Genomic DNA, 19,308 nt, shown 5'->3' with positions numbered 1-19,308 from the left:
CCGTCCATTGTCAGTTGTGGAATAGCCTGGACTCGAACCAGCAATCTCCAGGCTATAGAGCACATCCTTCACTCCACGCGGAATGCCTTTACCGGATGCGCCACTCAGGAGCCCCGCCATTGGGACTATTGACAAGAAAATAACGGAGACTGTGGATTTCTACAAGGCTGCCCTTCGAATTGGTGATATCATGGGGCAAGTTCAGCATGGAAGAGGGGGTCTTGGTTTCAGTTCAGCTCCTCCTACATGGCACAAGGCAGCCCCAGCTCAAAGGAGGAAGCTGGTAGTCAACGAGGTGCAAAAGCAGGAGGAGAGGATGAGGTGTATAAAGGCCATTTCCCAGGCCAAGCAGGGAGAATGGATGAGATGGGAGAGTGTTGAACAACGCAAGATTGGCTGGCAAGACCTATGGTCAATGGAACAGAGCAGGATCAGTTTCCTCATCAGGTCAACATATGATGTTCTCCCATCACCACAGAACCTAAACCTCTGGGTAGGAGAGGATCCCTCATGTCCTTTGTGTTCATCACCTGCAACATTAAGGCACATTTTGACAGGATGTAAGGTGGCTCTTAGCCAAGGACGGTTTACTTGGCGCCATGACCAGGTGCTGCGATGTTTGGCCTTAGCATTGGAAGACAAGCGTAACATGACCAATAAGTTGTCACCTGTTCCATCAAAACATTACACACAAAAGACAACATTCCTCCGCCCAGGAGAGCAACCACCAAGAAAAGGTGTTAAAACCAATCCTCACCCAGGACAACTGGAAGCTGCTAGAGACTGGAAAATGCTGGCAGATGTTGGTCAACGGCTTATTTTTCCACCTGAGATTGCCACCACTAACCTTTGTCCAGATATTGTCTTGTGGTCTGGATCAGCACGCCTTGTTCACCTGGTAGAGTTAACAGTGCCATGGGAGGATGCTGTAGATGAGGCGTATGAGAGGAAAAAACTGCGGTATGCTCAACTAGCCACTGAAGCGGAACAGCGAGGATGGAGAGTTCGGGTTTACCCAGTGGAAGTGGGTTGTCGAGGATTTGTGGCACACTCTACAACCCGGTTTCTCAGAGACGTCGGATTCAGTGGCCAAGAGTTGCGTCACACAGTGAAGAACTTATCTGAAGCAGCAGAGAGGAGCAGCAACTGGCTGTGGTTGAGACGGAAAGATTCTGGCTGGGGATCTCAAGCACAATAGAAAGAAAGAAATGCTGATGTACAGGTAAGTAAGCTGGGCTGAGTTGAGTGGGGGACGGAGGGGGGTGATGCTGGGACGCCAGAATCACCGTCGAGCCCTCTTGAGGTGTCGTGGGCTAGTCGACGAAACACTGAGGATGGAAGGTGCCCACTTGAAAACCCCAGAGATGTACCCTACTTAGCTCAATCCAGACGGTTGTCATGCTGATGCGCTGGGGAGGCCGCACTGTGGTTGATCCCCGGAGCCAGCATCGCAGCCGTTGTGTGTGCTGATGCGCCAGGGAGGCAAAATAAGCTGATCCCTGGAGCCAGCATTACACTTCAGCCATTAACACCAGACAGAAGGATATCAACATCATCATATGGAAGGAAACGTAAATGGATGGAGACACATATGGATCACATTAGTTTACTGTAAAGCTACGTCTTAGTTGGTGCTTATCTTGGCGAGAGCCGAGTTCAAATCAGCATGAAGTTTTAACATCTACTCCCGTGTGACACTTAGTCAGACATTTGTTTCCATCTAACCTCCAATGCCCATCTGCTATTTAGATTTTTGGTTTTAAACATATGAATAAACAGACAATGATAATAATAATAATAATAATAATAATAATAATAATAATAATAATAATAATAATAATGGCATTCTAACTGGTTGAAGTCAAACATGTTTCATTATAGATATGGACAGATTAAAAACCTTGACTTGACCTTTGTTTTAATTTTGACATTCAAAGCGATGGAAAAAATAAGAAATGACAGAATTCATTAATGTTTTTCACAATTTCATCCAGCCCTCAGGAAATAGAACAAGGTCAGGCTGAAAAAGATTTTCAATTTGGTTACTTTTACATTCCCAATTATGAGAATTACCTTGTAAAAAGTTAATGTGGAAGGATTTGTGACAATGACCTAAGGAAGTACCCAGACTATGGCTGTACTCATTTTATCACAAGCCTGTATAATGTGGGCCCATCTGCATGGATGCATTGATGACTATATGACCAGTCACATGACTGTTGACATGCCAGTGAACTACAGTAACTACAGTGAACAGGCACATTGTCTATGGAAATGGAATAAAACTAACAAGCACAATCAATTAACTGCTTGTACTTGCAATTAAGCTGTTTCGTGCTTGTTTTTTAACCGTTACAATAGTTATATTCTTTGTTAGAAACAATACCTTCATCTAAATAGCAAAATGGATCTTGAAAATCTTTAATAAACTTTCAGTTTCAAGCTCATTGTATATCTTGAATCTCTGTAATTTTGTTTTTCACAGAAATCCAACAGAAAACAATCCTGCAAGATATTGAGCTTGCCCATGATACTGTAAATAACTGTCATCTCCACATTTGGATATGGCGGTGGACTGTGAATTGTAGTAATAGTTCAAGAAATGTAGTGATTTTTTTGACTTGAAGCCATTCTCAATATCTTCTTGTAGTTTCTTCTGGTGGTTTTGACCCGGAGGTTCTAATCCTTCAGAACCATATTCACAGTTCAACTTAACCCTTACAGCGTCATTGTTCACTTTTGTCGCTTAGGGGAAATGCTGTTATGGACTTTTGTCAACAAGCAAAATACAAATTTAAAACATGCACACAGCTGCAAGGGAAGTGACAATAAATGAAAGAAAGCATTTCCACGCCCTTCAATTTGTTGACACTGACAGAGATTTCAGGTCAGATACTGAGAGTGAAGTTGACGTGAATATCTTAAGTAAATGCAATTTTACAAAAGCTCATGGTTGTATGCTCCTAATTGTTCAAACATTTGTTTTAATCTATGAAACAATAATGTCAATTATTGAAAATGTTAATTTGAAACCATAAACTGGATAATACAGTGCCTTTACTTTCTTTCTTGGTAATGGGGTTTTAAAAGTTTAGTCAGGCCTACTACAGGTTTGCACCACAAATGATTATATACAGTTTTAAATTGTATACGACTACTGTTACATTGCTTCCATAACACTGTGTTTTACTGTAGACCTTTATAACGATATTCTTTTTTTATGTTTTTAATGTATTTACAGAATTTCTCTTTTGAAAAGGGGTTGGAAAATGTACAATATACAGAGACAAATTTGGCTTAAAGATCAATTAAAAGTCAGGCAGATTTAAATTCCAATTAGATCAAGCAGAGTAATGGAGAGGCGGGGAAACGGAATAGCTGTGTTTGTAATGAAAGCAAGGTAGATGTAATTAAGGTCAGGGCAAAGTGGCAGGGGGCTCTGAGCTCAAAGGGGAAGGAGGATGGGGAAGGGAGCCAGTCTGGGGCCCTGGTCACCCAGAGCGATGTGTGGCTGTAAGGGGGCAACAACATCAAATGAATTGGGTTAAAGGCCAAATACTTACCTTGACACAGAAAAGAAGAGAAAAAAGCACAAAGCAAGATAGGAAAGAACACCCTCCAAAAAGACAGAGAAAAAGGAAAAAGGCCACCACACAGATCCTGACTCGCACAGAGGATACAAGAAATATATGTTTTAAATATTCAATACAGAGTAGATGTGTGCTTTAATTAAACATATTAAACAACTTCTAGAGTCTCAATATATTTTACCATTTGTGGCTATGTGTTCCTTTCCTCTTATTATTTTTAATTAATTGTATTTGTGGCCTATTAAAGTCATCAATTAAATTAGACAATCACTAATTTGTCTATTTTGACAATTTTCAGTCACAGGGGTTTGATTTGCACAGCAAATCAAAACAGAAGCAATGAGGTGGTCTAATAAATGTGCACACGACTGTTACTCTGGTTATGTTATGATAAACGATGGAGGAAATTACCATGACTACCTTATACTGGAGGAAACTGTAAGGGGAATCTATGGTTTCCACAGCTATGCCAGCTTCTCCAGGGCCATTTCAATTATTATTCTGGACAGCTCTAAACAATCTTGTCACATTTCCACCAGTTGTATGCTGTTTAATTTAGCCATGTTTACATTACTTATTTACATGGCTGACCCCTTTTTGTATAGAACCTGGTCCCTTTTGTAGATATCACATCTTTATATGACTGGTCCCGTTATTTTAAGGTCGCTGTTTTTGTTCACAGGTATTGTTTTAGGACAGATAAGAAGAAAATACTTTTCAGATGCTCCTGATATTTTGAAGAAGTTTACTGTTTAGCTTTGAAATGTCAATGAGCAGATAGAACACAACAGAACTGTGCAAAATGCCTCACTTTTGTTTTCGTGGCCTACTCAGTTTACAATATAGAACAATATATTTTAGCAACATCCTGGAACACTGCTCCAAAGCCTTGTCCATTCTCCTTGAATAGACTTCTAAATAATATGTAATCGTCTCAACAACTTAAATGTAAAATCTTAATATCAGACATGTCTTAAGTGGCTGTTTTCTTCACCGTGTCTGTTTATATGTCATTTTCTGTTTTTTAATTAAGCCAACATCATTTCACAATTCTTTCCTCATATTGCTTCAATATATTTTAAAATCAAGCGTATCTTAGTTTGTTACAAAATAATATATCCAATGTTAAGAATAATACAATGACAAGATACCTCATATAAAATTGCCTAACAGATTATAGAAAAAGGGAGATTACTGTATATGTAGTGCCATTAATACGGCAGGAGAGGAGAGAATAACATGCATAGCTTAACATTCATGACTTGCACAACTTACTGTTTGTATTGACGCTTTCACAGAGCTCCGTTTTGGCCTCTCCGTTCGGCCTGTCGCTGGATTTGTGTGACAGTCGGGAGGACATTGTAGCAGCCGTCACCACGGCTTTGAAGCTGCGCTTGCGTTTCTGCACGTTCAGCTCCGGGTGGAATATGATGATATACACTTTCGGCATATACAGCATCCCCAGTGCCACCGAAGCACTTAAGTTCATAGATATGGTGAGCGTGGTGGTCTGAATGTACAACTGCAAGACAAGAGACAAATATAGCATTAAAAAATACAAATGTTTACAGCAGTAAAGCGCACTGTGGCCTAGCAGACAGAATCACTGTAAGAAGCCCACTAAGTAGACAATAGTCGTCTTATAGGAGACTGAAGCTTTGTTTACATGTCAAGACACATAACGTTAGGTTACTTACTGTAACCCTGGTTCCCTTTCAATTTGAAGACGACCACCAAAACTTTTTACATATGGGAAATGTATACCAGAGCTGTCGCGAGGGAGAAGGAACAGCAGCATACGAGGAACGCATCATAACCACTTAACCATAGGTTAGCGGTACGAGCGTGCAACCTCAAGGGCCCTCATGCCTATTGAAAGCAAAGAAGGATCTACCACATACAAGCAGTAGAACCTGAAGAATGTATGCGGCGTAGCCCAGCTAGCAGCCGTACATATATCAGACAGTGAGGCCCCTCTGAAGAGGGCCCAAAATGTAGCCAAGATGTAGTCTCCTGACTGAGGAGATCCAGGCGAAGCGGGATCTCCCAGGGCTGGCCTTGTATGAGCTGGCATAGGGTCGAGAACCAGATTCTCCTGGGCCACCGTGGAGCCACTGGAGAACTGTCGCTTTCTCTAACCGGACCTTCTCCAAGAAGGCCGGGAGCAACGGTACTGGCGGGAATGTGTAAAGGAGCGTCCTGGGCCAATCGTGGGCTAGGGCGTCAATGCCAAGTGGACCGCCGAAGCAGTGGAGGGAATACCACAGGGGGCAATGTGTCATCTCCGACGAGGTGAAGAGATCAACCTGCATCTTCCCAAACCGTTCCCAAATGCACTCCACCACCTGCGGGTGGAGTCGCCATTCTGACGGATGGGAGGTCCGCTGCCCAGTTCGCCACTCTGTAGGGACAGCAGGTTCCATTGTGCCCAAGTCAGGAGCCGGAAGGCGATGCGATGCAACCCCGGTATATCCCACTGATACACCACCACTGATGTGTTGTCCGTTCGGAACAGCACATGTTTTCCGTGCAACACTGGAAGAAAGTGCTGGAGTGCCAGGAAAACAGCCTGCAGCTCCAGCATATTTTTATGCAGGGCTATCCAACGGCCCGACCACTTGGCAAGATAACACCACTCCCATCCTCACACCCTCGCGCAGGTGAGAGGGCATCCTCCACCGCCACAGGCCCATGGAGCACGTGTGAGACACTGTCAGCCGACAGTGTCTGTCGCGTTTGGGGTATAAATGGAACGCATTGAGCCATGCTTGGAGCAGGCGCATGCATAATAGACCCAGCTTGATGGCTGATACGGCTGCGGCCATCAGACCCAACAATTTTTGGAACCGCACCAAGGGGACTTCCAACCCTGTTGGAACAGGGAGAGGCAACCCTGAATAGCTGCTACTCTGTCGTCCGATAGGTATGGCACATCGTACTGGAGTTCAGCTGGAACCCCAAGTACGTCGTGTACTGCATCGGTATAAGCCGACTCTTTGCATCGTTGATGGTGAGGCCCAGCCTCACCAGATGCTGTGTCACAGTTCCATGTTGAACTCGTAAATGCTTCCCTGAAAGGCGAAGCTGAGGTACTTCCTGTGCTCTGGACAAATGGGAACATGAAAGTACGCGTCCCGTAAGTCCACGGTGATAAATCAGTCGCCTGGCCGGACTGGCTGGAGAATGTGACGGTGAGTCAGCATCTGGAACCTCCTCTCCTTCCAGAACTTATTGAGGAATCTCAGGTCTACTATGGGGCGAAAATTGCCGTCCCTCTTGGGTACCAGAAAATATCTTGAGTAGGACCCTTCTCCGCAGGAGGTGGGGTCTACAAAACGAATGACTCACTTGCACAGCAAGGCGGCCACTTCCTTCTGGAGTACCGAGGCCTGAAGAGGGTCCATCACAGATGTGTGTGTGACTCCTAGGAAGGGGGGAGGTCCCAAATGGAACTGCAGCGCGTAACCTTTGTGCACGGTAGCGAGCACCCAGGTGTCCGAGGTGCAAGCGTGCCAGTATTGCAAGGGAACTGCAGTAGACTCAAACTCTTTTTTCAAAAAACGCTCAGATAACAAGAGGGTCTTAGCTTACCATCTTGAGAGGCAAAAGGAGAAACGGCTTCCGTGGAATGACGGTTTTAATCCCTCGGTAGGCAGGACCAAGGGCGTCATCCCAAGAAGGGGCCTATCGTCAGCTCAGCTCAGAAAATACCTACCAATAGGCAGGCATATCCCATGCATAATGTTTTGGTGGTCGTCTTCAAATTGAAAGGTAACTGCCCTGGAGTTTATATTACCAGATCCATGTTGCCTTATGTTTCTGTTATATAGATTTCCATTTGCTAATCACAGTTGGGGGCAGAAGTTATAGTTCCACACCCTAAGTTGTAATTTTACAATCCACCTTAGATGTGGTTGAAAAAGAACATTAGTTGGTATGCCTGGCAAATAATTATTGAAGCTTAAACGGCAATAGAGCAGTGTAGAAAACACAAATGTATAACATATTAAACAGGTTTTAAGAAGAACAAAATACAGATGTCATTTCTTTAACATTAGCAATTTTGTATCACACTGTTAAGTGTGGAATGGGACAACAGTTATGTTTAGTGTACAATAAACTGCACGGTTTCATGATTGACAGTGAACATGCTTTATATCAATCTGCTATGTGCCAGTGCCCATAGAACCTATTTTCAATGTGGGTGTGCAACCAGACTTCGGAACGCGGTAATTGCTTGGAAAGCACTGTTCCAACATCTATTTTATGACACACAGAGGAATGACTTTTCATCTGAGAAGGATTTCTCTCCAATAAAATTAAACCGAGCATGAATATGTAAAAATGGGAATAATGCATGAAAATAATACAGATCTAAGGATGACAGGTAGGTCTCCCATGTTTCAAGCTGTTTCCAGAAGAGAGGAGCGCTTTAGAGTCACAGGCTGCTTCTTTTCCAAACACTTTGCCTTTTGAAGATAGCTTTACAAAATTAAACAAAATGTGGTGTCTTTAATAAGTCCTTTAGTTAGTTGCAAGCTTTTTAAATTTGTATGTGGCCTAGTGACTTAAGGTCAGAGATTCTCAAACTTTTTTGTTTGGGTGACCCCCTTTTAAAAACAATTCTGAACAGACAGGTACCCCCAATAGGAAAGGGCAACCAAGAAAAATTGTACTGCTGTGAAGCAGATATTTTTTGTATTTTGTCTGTAAGTATTACATGGCCTATCTCTCACCACAATCGTGAAAGAAAATGTTAGGTACATTAAATATGTGTCGTTTTACAAAAGAGAACTTTGCAGACAACTTCTGCAGACCCTAATTCATGAAGAAGCTTTAGGTGATCTTTTTAATTTCTAAATATCAACAATTAGCATCCAGTAAAAGGAGTTGCTGCATTATAATGTTGCTTGACAGAGATGAACGGTTTGGACAAGATACATATTCTATTGAGTTCAATGAAGCCTGACTGAAGAACCTATTGTTACGTCTATGCAAGTGTGTTCTTGTTTCTGTTGTGTGCAGGGAAAGCTGTAGATGAAGCGTAACTACAAGAACTGTTTCTCAGTTTTAGATTTTTTTAAATTGCAACTCATTCAATGTCAGAATATTTCTTCTGTTGCTTTCCATGTCCTGTCTCAAAAGTTGTAAAAAGTGTTGCAAAATTGCTGCAAAAGCAACTCTGTTTATTGATCAGGTTATAATTAAACAGGCTGGCATCTGAACTGCTTGGATTCCAAAAATCACAGGCACTCACTGTGACAACCCATGCAAATTAATAGTGCAGACTGTGTGTAAGAAGCATTCTTTTTTAGTAAAGTGGTTGTAACTAAAGTATCACAGTATCACTCACTATACAAGTCAGAAATGTGCAGTTATAGCAAACATATATTTTCATTATAAAACATGAGATCTGGTACTACACTCAGTTAAAGAAAGGTCTTTGTTTGCAATGCATTCAAGGAAGTCTGTTCTCTCCAAAATTGAAATACTCAACTGGAATGGAACCTGACTGCAAAAGCCCATGTACCAACTCAGGAGGACTGATGTGCAACAGACAACCTTGCTCCTCCTTCACGGCAATCACCTGGAAAACCTAAGTAACAGATGTTGCCTAGCTACGAAACCCTGAAAGAGTTCGGCCTGGCTGGTGTTTACTGGATCCTGAGCACCAGAGTCCCTGTGGTGCGGAGAGGCTGACAAACAGCCCTCCGAGCCTGCAGGAGCTTGAAAGCCAGTGCAGTTCTTCCTATGGGTCCTCAGGCAAGCGAGCGTGACCGAGCTTTGAACCAGCGATCTCCTAATTACACAACAAACTCCACATGGTAATCCACAAGGGACCAGTGAATAAGGTGTGAGACCTTGTGAATATGAAATTGGCACACACAAAAACACACAGCTTGCTATACCTACAGTATTATCCATAACTATTAAACACTTAATACATAGTAATATAGAAAAGTGTAATAGAAGTATTGTGAACGAATGGTAAAGCATAGGTAAGCATTGGAAAGCCCATAGAAGAATGGTAATAAATGCAAATAAAGAGACAGGACAAACTATAGAAAAATGCATAGTACCACTGGCAAAACTGCAAAATTACTGTGAAAATGTACTGTGGTAAACTTATAAGGACAGTGCTAAATTTAGAAATACTAAGTTAAACATTAAAAGTTCAATGATAAACTGTTCAACTCTTTTTCAATGCCTTTAACATTGAAAACACTGAAAACAAATTCCAGTTGAAATGTTTTTTTTCCTAACAGTGCTGTGCTGTTTTAACACACAGAAACTTAACATTGTTTATTTTTCACCCGCAAGCAAGATTAGCGGCAGAAATCAGTGCAATGCAATTGTATGTATATAGTTGATATAAATCAGTAATTGGAATGTCAACTAACTTTTTTGCTTGAAAGTGCTTTGACCAAATCGTACAGTATGTGCTAACCATGCATCTTTAAAATGTGATGGACTTCCAATAAATACAACTTTTTATAATGTTTTTATGTGAGCACATTGCTAATATGAGAGTAGTAGCACGTAGATGGGCAATCCTGTTTCAATTGCGAATATGGCAGCAGTGTGGAGTAGTGGTTAGGGCTCTGGACTCTTGACCGGAGGGTTGTGGGTTCAATCCCCAGTGGGGGACACTGCTGTTGTACCCTTGAGCAAGGTACTTTACCTAGATTGCTCCAGTAAAAACCCAACTGTATAAATGGGTAATTGTATGTAAAAAAAAAATAATGTGATATCTGTATAATGTGAAATCTTGTAACAATTGTAAGTCGCCCTGGATAAGGGTGTCTGCTAATAAATAAATAATAATAATATGACACCTGCAAAGCAAGCAGTATTCCAAATACCTGAATTCTGAACACAGTAAGCTGGATTTCAATTCTGAATAGAAAAGGAGTAGCTCGCCTTGTGAACACTGTACAGCACACTGAATTCCATGATGTATTATGGGTATAGCCGTCGTGATGCATTTCCTTGGTGATTGTTGCTACAGACTTCTAACACATCTGTATCACCATAGGGGAGGCAATCTATCAAACAAACCTCAGACTGAGTAATACATGTGAAATACATGCTGTAGGAGATAAACATCTTGTTGAAATGTAAGTATACATCCATGTTCCCTTCCTATTCACAAAGTAGTCACATCCAAAATGATCTGTGAGGAGCTGTGGTGGGGCTGCACATGTACATACATGTGTATATATTATGCGTGTGTTTGTGTTCTGTAATGTACAGATTTGTATTTAAAAGCTGTGTTTGAATCCTTGCGTGGTGTCTGGGTTCCCCTCCATAAGACGGACAAGCCAGCCATGTGAGAATGTGACTGGTTGACCTAACCTGATTGGAGGGGAACCTGGAAAACATGTGCACAATGTGGACAGGTCCTAATTGATTTATTGGTGGTCAATTAGGCCTGGTCATATTGTATGAAGGAGGAGCTGAGACACAGCACCTGGGGTTGGTTCAGTCTGAGAAAGGACTGAGAGCAGTAGACTGTCTGCACAGAGCTAGCTTTTGATTGGGTGATATTATTTCTTCTGGCTCCTGTTTCTGCTATTCCTACACGGCTACCCTTCCACAGGAGACAATAATGATAACAGTATTTTCTACAGAGCCATCAGTTATTACACACTGTGCCAGCATTGCTAAGCATGGCAGTAAAACCCTTAACTGTCTCACAAGTTAGAATGAAGTGATCCTTTTCCATAATAGGTCATATGAAAAATGTTAGGTTACTTACCGTAACCCTGGTTCCCTGAAAGAGAAGACGACCACCAAATCTTGCGAGGTCGCATCACTCGCATTCGCGGGTTCAATGCAAGAGAGTAAGTGAGCTCTGCGGAGTGACTACTTATTCCCTCGGTAGGCGGAGGGGCCTATCGGCAACTCTGACATAAAATGCTCAGTAAATACCTGATCTGTGGCAGGCAGATCCCAAAAGTATTGGTTGGTGGTCGTCTTCGAATTGAAAGGGAACTTCTACTTATGAGCAAATTATGAGCAATGACATCCGGGTGACCTGCTGCACAGGCACCAGGAAACAGCAGTTTGTCTATAGCGTTAAATTATTTGAAATTAACCTGAATTAAATTAAAAAAGAAGCTTTCAAGATTTCTAAAAGTGCTGGCCAAAAAGGATATATTCCACAACCATGTGGCCACAAAATGCCTAATACTGCAAATACCAGTCACTGCTGCAGGCATTTCCTAGAATTATTTCACTTCCATTTTTGGTTTTCAAGTCATATTAACATTGAGATGCTTCATAATGACAATCACTGATTTGTTTTTTTTTAATCTTTTGGAACTTTAACTAAAGGAATGATCCCGTGGTCCAAAATCTATGATTTTGCTGTTGTTGCGCCCTGCCTGTGTTATTTGCTATGCATGGTTTATCTTGTCTATATGTTCCTTAAGTTGCCCTACCCATTTTTCTAGTCCAGCACCATGCAATAGAGGTGTGGCACTAGGCAATTACCCACAGCATGTCAACTACAATAAAGTATTGGCTCAAAGTCAGGACCTATTATAGAAATAGAATCCAGTAAGCACATAAGCATAAGAGAAAGAGAGAACCAAAAGTGAGAGAAACAGGTTTAGAAATAAAACTAACAGCATTAGAGCTTTGAAAAGAAGTGTGGCAGCTCTATCAGTGACAAAGGAGAACTGCAAGGTTGTGGTGTGTGTGAGTGTAAGATGGAGACCAATGTTAAATAAAAAATGTGCATTGCTGATCTCTGATCGCCGAAGCACCACACTCAGACATGTGCAGATTAGAATCCCATTCCTTCTCTGATTTTAACAGTGCAGGCACTGTGTGTGATACACTCGTTCTTTCTCATCGGCAGCCTATGAGCTTAAAGCTAAATTTAAAAAATATGGCCACAAGTTGGACCTTTCACTGACATACCATGTTACATTTAATGAACTTCATTTAGAATTACCTTCATGAATCAACAGTCTACACGTCAGATTCTTTTAGCGTTATCTGACTTGATTTAATCACACTATATGACGGGTTTCATTGTATATTTTTGGACAGTATGCTCTTATAATTCTGTCTGCTATTATAAAGTTCAAAAGATATAGATACTGCATGGTGAGATTTGCATTTACCAGTACATAATGAGGACACCCTAATAAGATATGTGTGTCTACACTGGTATTTGAAATTTATATCACAGAGCTGTTGTTCAATAGCCTTGCACATCTAATTACAATTTTATTTTAACTTTTTATTATATTAGATAACAGACTTCATAAAACTTATAATAGCTGTTTATTTAAAAATGACATTAGTTATAAAACAAGACAATGTTTAATAGCAATATCTGACTAAATAGGTTACTATATATTTACCATTCACAAAAAACAAAAATAATCCTAGTTGTTACCAGATAATTAAAAAGAATGTATTTAACAACAATAATGAAACTAGTCACAGCGCTTTCACTCAGGAGTGATTTCAAGTTTTTGTAAATAAAATAAAATAGTTTGATACTCTCTAGATATCATATCACAAAGATTATTACCAGTCATTTTGAAATTATAGCAGGCATTTTGAAACTACCTTTCAAAATGCCTGCTATAATGGGCTTGTATAATACGATACTGTATGCAGACTTGTGTTACTGACAATCTGAATATTTCACATATCACTAAGATATGTACTCTCTTTTATCTTGGATTCCTCTGAGTGTAGAGAGGAACACTGATGGCTTTTTGATCTATAAATGTTTAAATTGGTCTGTAGCAGGGGAGACCTGGACTGACTATCTGGCACATGCGTATTGCTGCAGGTAGAGGGCAGCAGTCTCCTATGATCCGCCTGTCAGTCATGGCGATGACACGGAGAGGTGGGGAAGAGGGTGTGAGTGCTTTCCCTCTCTGAGTGACTGAGAGGGGGGCCTTGGGAGATTGCTCGGCCCTTAAGAACGGTACTTTAGGTGCACTCGGGTGGCCGTATTGGGGAACACACCGTGACCCTGACCGCAGACGTCAGGTGTTAAAAAGGAGGAAAATGAGGCAAGTCTGGCTGGGGATAACAGCCGGCCTGAAAATAATTAAAAGAGTCATCAAAATAAAATACGTAGCTACACACCCGAGGGGATGGGTTTAGTTATACGGGGAACTCCGGCCATCCCAGTGTAAAGCAAGCTAGCGTAGGACGGAGGCTCGTGCTGACCGGCTTAGCGGCAGTGGGGGCACTGCGTAAGCAGAACTTTTGTTTGTAGTTTTATTACTGTGTTTTATTTTCCCTTTTTCTTTCGCCTTTGGTTTTCATTATTATATACGAGCACTTGTTGTGCCCTTGCTTGTGTACCTGGTGTGGTACAAGCCGTGGTGCTGGTTACTGTCGCCAGTATCCAATCCACGGACAACAACGCCACCTCCTGGACGCAATAAATCAGTGCGCCTGAGCGGCGTTACAAATAAAATACTGTCTCCTGGTGTCAGTGATTTGCCCTCCACCCTTCCACATGGTCATTTTCCACAAAATACTTCCAACTTCATAAATGCACAGTCCCCAGCATATTTTTAAAGAGGATTCTCCTGTTTACAGCAGTCGAGAGGGCACACAGATTTTAGTACTGGAGGCGTATCTTTGTGCAGTGTTTTAGTTGGTGATGTCTTCTGCAAAATTTCTTAACAACACATTATGTTACCATTGGTGTGTCCTGTGTTGTCCGTATTGTAGAGTTATATTTTTAAACATATTGTTGTCTCTTTTGAAGTTTGTAATCAAACATCGTGGTTCATAAATCAGCTGGGCAAAATATTTCAGTAAGGAGAATCCGCAATGTGATGAGTTTTTGATTGCAATTGACAGATGATTTAATGGTTTGTGTGAGGGTCGCTCAGGGCCCGATGACTGTGATGGGCGCTCACGGCCCGAGTGAGTGATAAATTTGGCCGGAGGCCTCGTCTGTGGGTGTTCGACAGCTACCTGCGCAAGGCCAGCTAAGAAAAGGCGAACCGCCAAACCATGAATGGAAAAAATTAATGGATGAATGGAAAAATTGATAATAAATGATTAACGTAACCCACAGTTGCGCATTGCCACCTACCCTCAAAAATATGGAAACATTTATGAAAATGAAGCAGCTGAGGCACGGCCTGTCCCCCAGAGCATGAATGCACTGAGGGAAAGAGCCCAGCCTCTCCAGCCTGACCACGCATCCTGCAGAACTAAATACGAACCGCTCAGTACTCAGGTAAGGAAAAAAACCCTACTCACATATTATTAATTTTCGATGTAGGGGGAAACCTCAGGAATCCATGGCTGAGGGTAGCCCTTCTTCCAGGCTCTAAGATGGTTGGAATAACAAACGGAGCCTTTGTGCACTTGCTGATGACGTGTTGGTTGGGGGTGAATTCTCCTTCCAGAAAAGCAACCAAGTTTACAATTCTCAACATTTAACATGGTGAAAAAAAATCTCTTCTCAGTATTGCAGTGTATCCAGATCATGCTCCCTTCTGCAATAATATTAAATACTGGTTTAATGTTCCCGCAGAACCTAATTCACTTTAATGAGAGTGCCAAGATTGTCGTAGGACAGAGCAAGAACTGGATACAATGTTTATAAGAAAAATGAAAAATATTTCACCTGGCGAGTAAAGGTTTATTTACCTGTCGTGTAAATAAAAAAAGATGTTGCTATGACATGGACAACACGGGATACAGCAAAGGTAAAGAAATGGGTTTCTTGTAAACACTGCAGGGGGTTCTGTAGCACAGTTGATTGCTGCTGTTGTTATTTCACACTGTAAGGAGGATGGTTTTTGTAATCACTAGTCTGATATTTTTTGGGACACTTTTGGGTCCTTCTAGCGCAGTTGGACCAAATTCTGGGGAGGTGCTGTCTTCATTTACCTAAACCACATGTGATTGAGAAAATGGTGCTAGGACAGATGTCATCTGCATGTAAATGAAGAGCTGTGTATCTGGAGCCCCACTTGATCACAGTATCTGAAGGTGGTAAAATGCACATTTTTATGTTTGTTCGTGTTTTTAGACACATACTGTTATCATTTTAAAGCAAGGGCCTTTCAATATAAAACAATTATCTGATGTAAGACAGTTGACGTTGGGAACCACTTTGGTCCACTTGAGCTGCAATGGCTATTATATTACGTGGCAATCTTAAAATGTAAATAAATAAAATAAAAAATAAAAAACCTGTCCTACAATAGCAATTAAAAATGGTCTGTTTTAACCCATTGAATTGGTATTACACTGTTAGGTACTGAATAAGTGTCCCTAAAAAATATCAATTAGTGTGAGCAAACTGTTTTAATGGAAAAGGACAAGGTCCTTGAAAGACGTTGTTTCAGAAAACTAAATGTTACAGTGTAGTAAGAACATTTCATCAAAATACCTTTTGTGGGTCTAAATTTACTAAATTGACTCAAATGTAATCCTTAAATAAAACTTCGAATGACTGGAAGAGAGTCATTAAGAGGATTCAAATTATTTCATATATATATATATATATTCCTTTTTTTCAGAGACAGTCAATTTTAATATTCTAACCTGATATACCAGTCTTTCAACTCCTTGACCTTAATACAGTAACTGGATAATTGTTTCTTTTTGACAAGGTTATTTTTATTAGCCATGCAGCCGCATGTCAGATTCACTACACAATTGCTGCTTTCACATTTAAAAGTTGATGAGAGGCTGTTTGTCATCGGACTGGAGCTGCTGCTCACAATCCAATTAAGAATAACTCAAAAGTGATTGCAGGTAACAGAATAATTAGGACAAAGGCCAGCCCACTGGATGCCTGAACAGTAGGATTAACTGTAGCGCAATGAGGAGAAACAGTCCCTGACGATTTTTCCTCCCTAACCTGCGGGAGAGTCAGAGCCAGAGCCAATGCAACACTTCCACTGGAATCGCCAGTGCAGAACGGCCACGTGGCACAGCAAGGATGCAAACCTGTGGTCCCCTGACTGTATGACTCATCTTGAACACCATATACCATATAAAAGGTGATGACAAGCAGGATCCAAAAATTGAAAAGTGGCTGTGCAAATACAAATGGTGTAATACAGACTTGATGTTCATTGGTTACTTCTACAGATGTAAGGAATCTGGGGGATAAAGATAGTGTCACAGTGGGCATATTGGGAGACATGTATCAAGATCAACCGACAAAGTGCTAAACTGGCAGAGTGTAAAGTAGCACTGCCAAATTTACCCCATTCCGACTGTATTAACTGGCCCAAAATGAATGAGGCACGACGTAAGCTGCCACATTTAAATGCAAAAATTGTGTGCCGGTGCTCTGAAACCCTCAGAATGGGCTACTGGTAGCACAGATTAACAGACTAATCTGAAAAAGTGTCTGGACTTTATATTATATTGTTATTATATGACAGATAAAACCAAATATATTATTGGATTATATTGGTCTGCTATATAAAATACAAGGATATTATATTGTGCAATGACATTCCTTCAACCCTGAATAATCATGCTCAATTGTAATATTACTAGATTGAATATACATTTAGATATATTGCTATTTGTAAGCATGATTACTTCTAATTTAATTATAATTTTATTCTAGAGATAATTCCAATTACAGTAAGCCATGCCAAGCTCGCTTTACATCAGCACAGATCCTGGAATTAGGAGCACATCAAATTAAATACAATAACATCCAAACTTTAGTGAATATCTTTTAAAAAACAAATATGATGTAAAGGATTTTACTTTTCACTACTGTTACAGTAATTTCCTTTCGATACACAAATGGAATGTTTTCTCAAATTCAAATAGCTTAACTCCTGGCCTACAAATATAGTGACTAATGTCTGCTCGATATTTGGTTTTCATATTATAAGGGTGGTGCCAGGGTTTGTAAGTCATGAAAAGCTAAGGCTTATTTTCTGAAAGGGGGTTGATCCCTCAATCAGCATCATCTACTGTCTATATACTTTAACTCCTCTTTTCTCCACTCTCTTGGCACTTTGGTCAATCAGCCTCCTCCAAGTCTTGTTCAACAGGGGAAGGTAGCTTAGCTCCCAACCTAACAGCGATAAAAGTCCATGTCCTACCACTGCTAATAACTTTGCAAAATCATTCTAACTCTAGCACTGACAGCCGTGTCCTGCCGGTCCCAATTACAGTGTAACTTCCTCAGCAAAACGAGGCTGAGGCCAATAAAGTCATTGTCTTGTAATGTATCATGCATATGCATTACCAAATAAAGCACTGACATCTATCATGTGGTCTGTATTCTGAGCTACTCATGCTTCCCAGTCCACAGAAACCGCCAGAGAAAAAAGTCTACATGCCACATTTAAAACTGTGATCATGAATCAAGCATGATAAAAATAGAAATACAGTGAAGCATATTAAACTCCTAATATATTTCCTAGGGAATTACTTTTACTCTGGAATGTTCTCCAGGAGAAAGATTGTTTTTCTTAAACATCTCAGTGCATCCAGTTCACACTCCCTCCTGCAACAAGACTGGTGCTCTGATTGAAATGAGCTGCATATTGTAAATATGTTTAAATATATAACGCTGCGGTAAAGACGACACAGGACACAGCAAAGGTAATGATATGCATTTCTTACAAGCTTTGCAGTGTTCTGTACCACTTGAATGCGATACATGGTTGAATATGGTTAGAACATCTTACTGAATATCAGCAATTCTTTGATTATGAAACATTTGGTAAGGTTTTTACCTCTTGAAATTGGGATTGGAAACAAAAAAAAATAAGGAAGGGAAGCCTTTTTTTTACCATTGCACTTCCTGACACAACTGACAAACTCTTGTATACCCTGCGAAATCAATTGAACAGCCACTATTACAATGCAATTGGAAACTGTGTTGCGATTTTGAAAGGAGGATATTCCTTCTTATCACATACATAATCAACTGTTCCTATAAATAGCCCTCTTGTCTACACCTCCTTGTCGTTTCTTTGTTTGGTCCTCCTCCTCCCCTGCCTCCACCTTGTAGCATGCCTTGTACGGGGTGCCTCTTGCATGCCTGCTGACTATAACTGTCATCAATTTATAATTATTACATCACAGTTCAGCCAGCACATGGGGTTGGGGGGTTGTGGCCCAGAGTGCCACTTATCCTGCCTGCCGGCTATAGCTGCTCAATAGTATCAATAGTAGTATTAGAAGAAATAAAATTAGATCACGGAAAATACAGAAGAATAAAGGAAAATACATGAATAAATAAACTCAATACCATGTTGCCTGTAGGAATAATTAAAAAATAGTAGTAGACTGTTACCACATTAACTCTGTAGTAAATTACATCACAAACACATTAATAGATTTAAATAGCAATAAGTGAGTGTAGTTGCGATGGCATAAAAAACCTACAAGTACCTCCACTGTTTGTTTTCAAACACTTTCCCTTGACATACCGAAACACTGGTAAGTTGGGGGGGTTAAAAACTAGAAGAAGGTACTGTTTTTAAAAGGTTTGTTAAACTTGGACATAAGCACACACACAACTGGTTTCACAGACCCTGATTAGCACTAATCCTGGACTACCTACTGTTTCCTTAGGTAAGTTAGTCCAAGCCTAGTGCTAATCAAATGTCTGTGACACCAGTCGTGTGTGTGCTTATAAAGTTCCAGTTCAACACACCTCTAGTTCCAAACAGAAATATGTTTGTATATTACATCCCATAAACTGTGTTTCCATGAAAGCTAGACC

General features: G+C 40.8%; 1 protein-coding gene across 2 annotated transcripts in view; it reads right to left on the bottom strand.

The window, feature by feature from the left end:
- The window catches only part of LOC117964123 (metabotropic glutamate receptor 7-like), a 283,216-nt gene that overhangs the window by 19,444 nt on the left and 244,464 nt on the right, over positions 1 to 19,308 (bottom strand). For both annotated transcript variants that reach the window (XR_009308818.1, XM_034906630.2), the window contains exon 9: positions 4,866 to 5,112. Coding sequence is in view for 1 of the 2 variants with exons in the window: in XM_034906630.2 (XP_034762521.2) it covers positions 4,866 to 5,112 (247 nt within the window). In the remaining variant the exon portion in view is untranslated. The remainder of the gene's footprint in view (positions 1 to 4,865; positions 5,113 to 19,308) is intronic.

Source organism: Acipenser ruthenus, chromosome 25 (genome assembly GCF_902713425.1).
Source record: "Acipenser ruthenus chromosome 25, fAciRut3.2 maternal haplotype, whole genome shotgun sequence".
In the NCBI taxonomy this organism is placed as follows: domain Eukaryota; kingdom Metazoa; phylum Chordata; class Actinopteri; order Acipenseriformes; family Acipenseridae; genus Acipenser; species Acipenser ruthenus.
The sequence above is the reverse complement of the archived record's forward strand: the minus strand, read 5'-3'. Positions and strand labels throughout refer to the sequence as shown.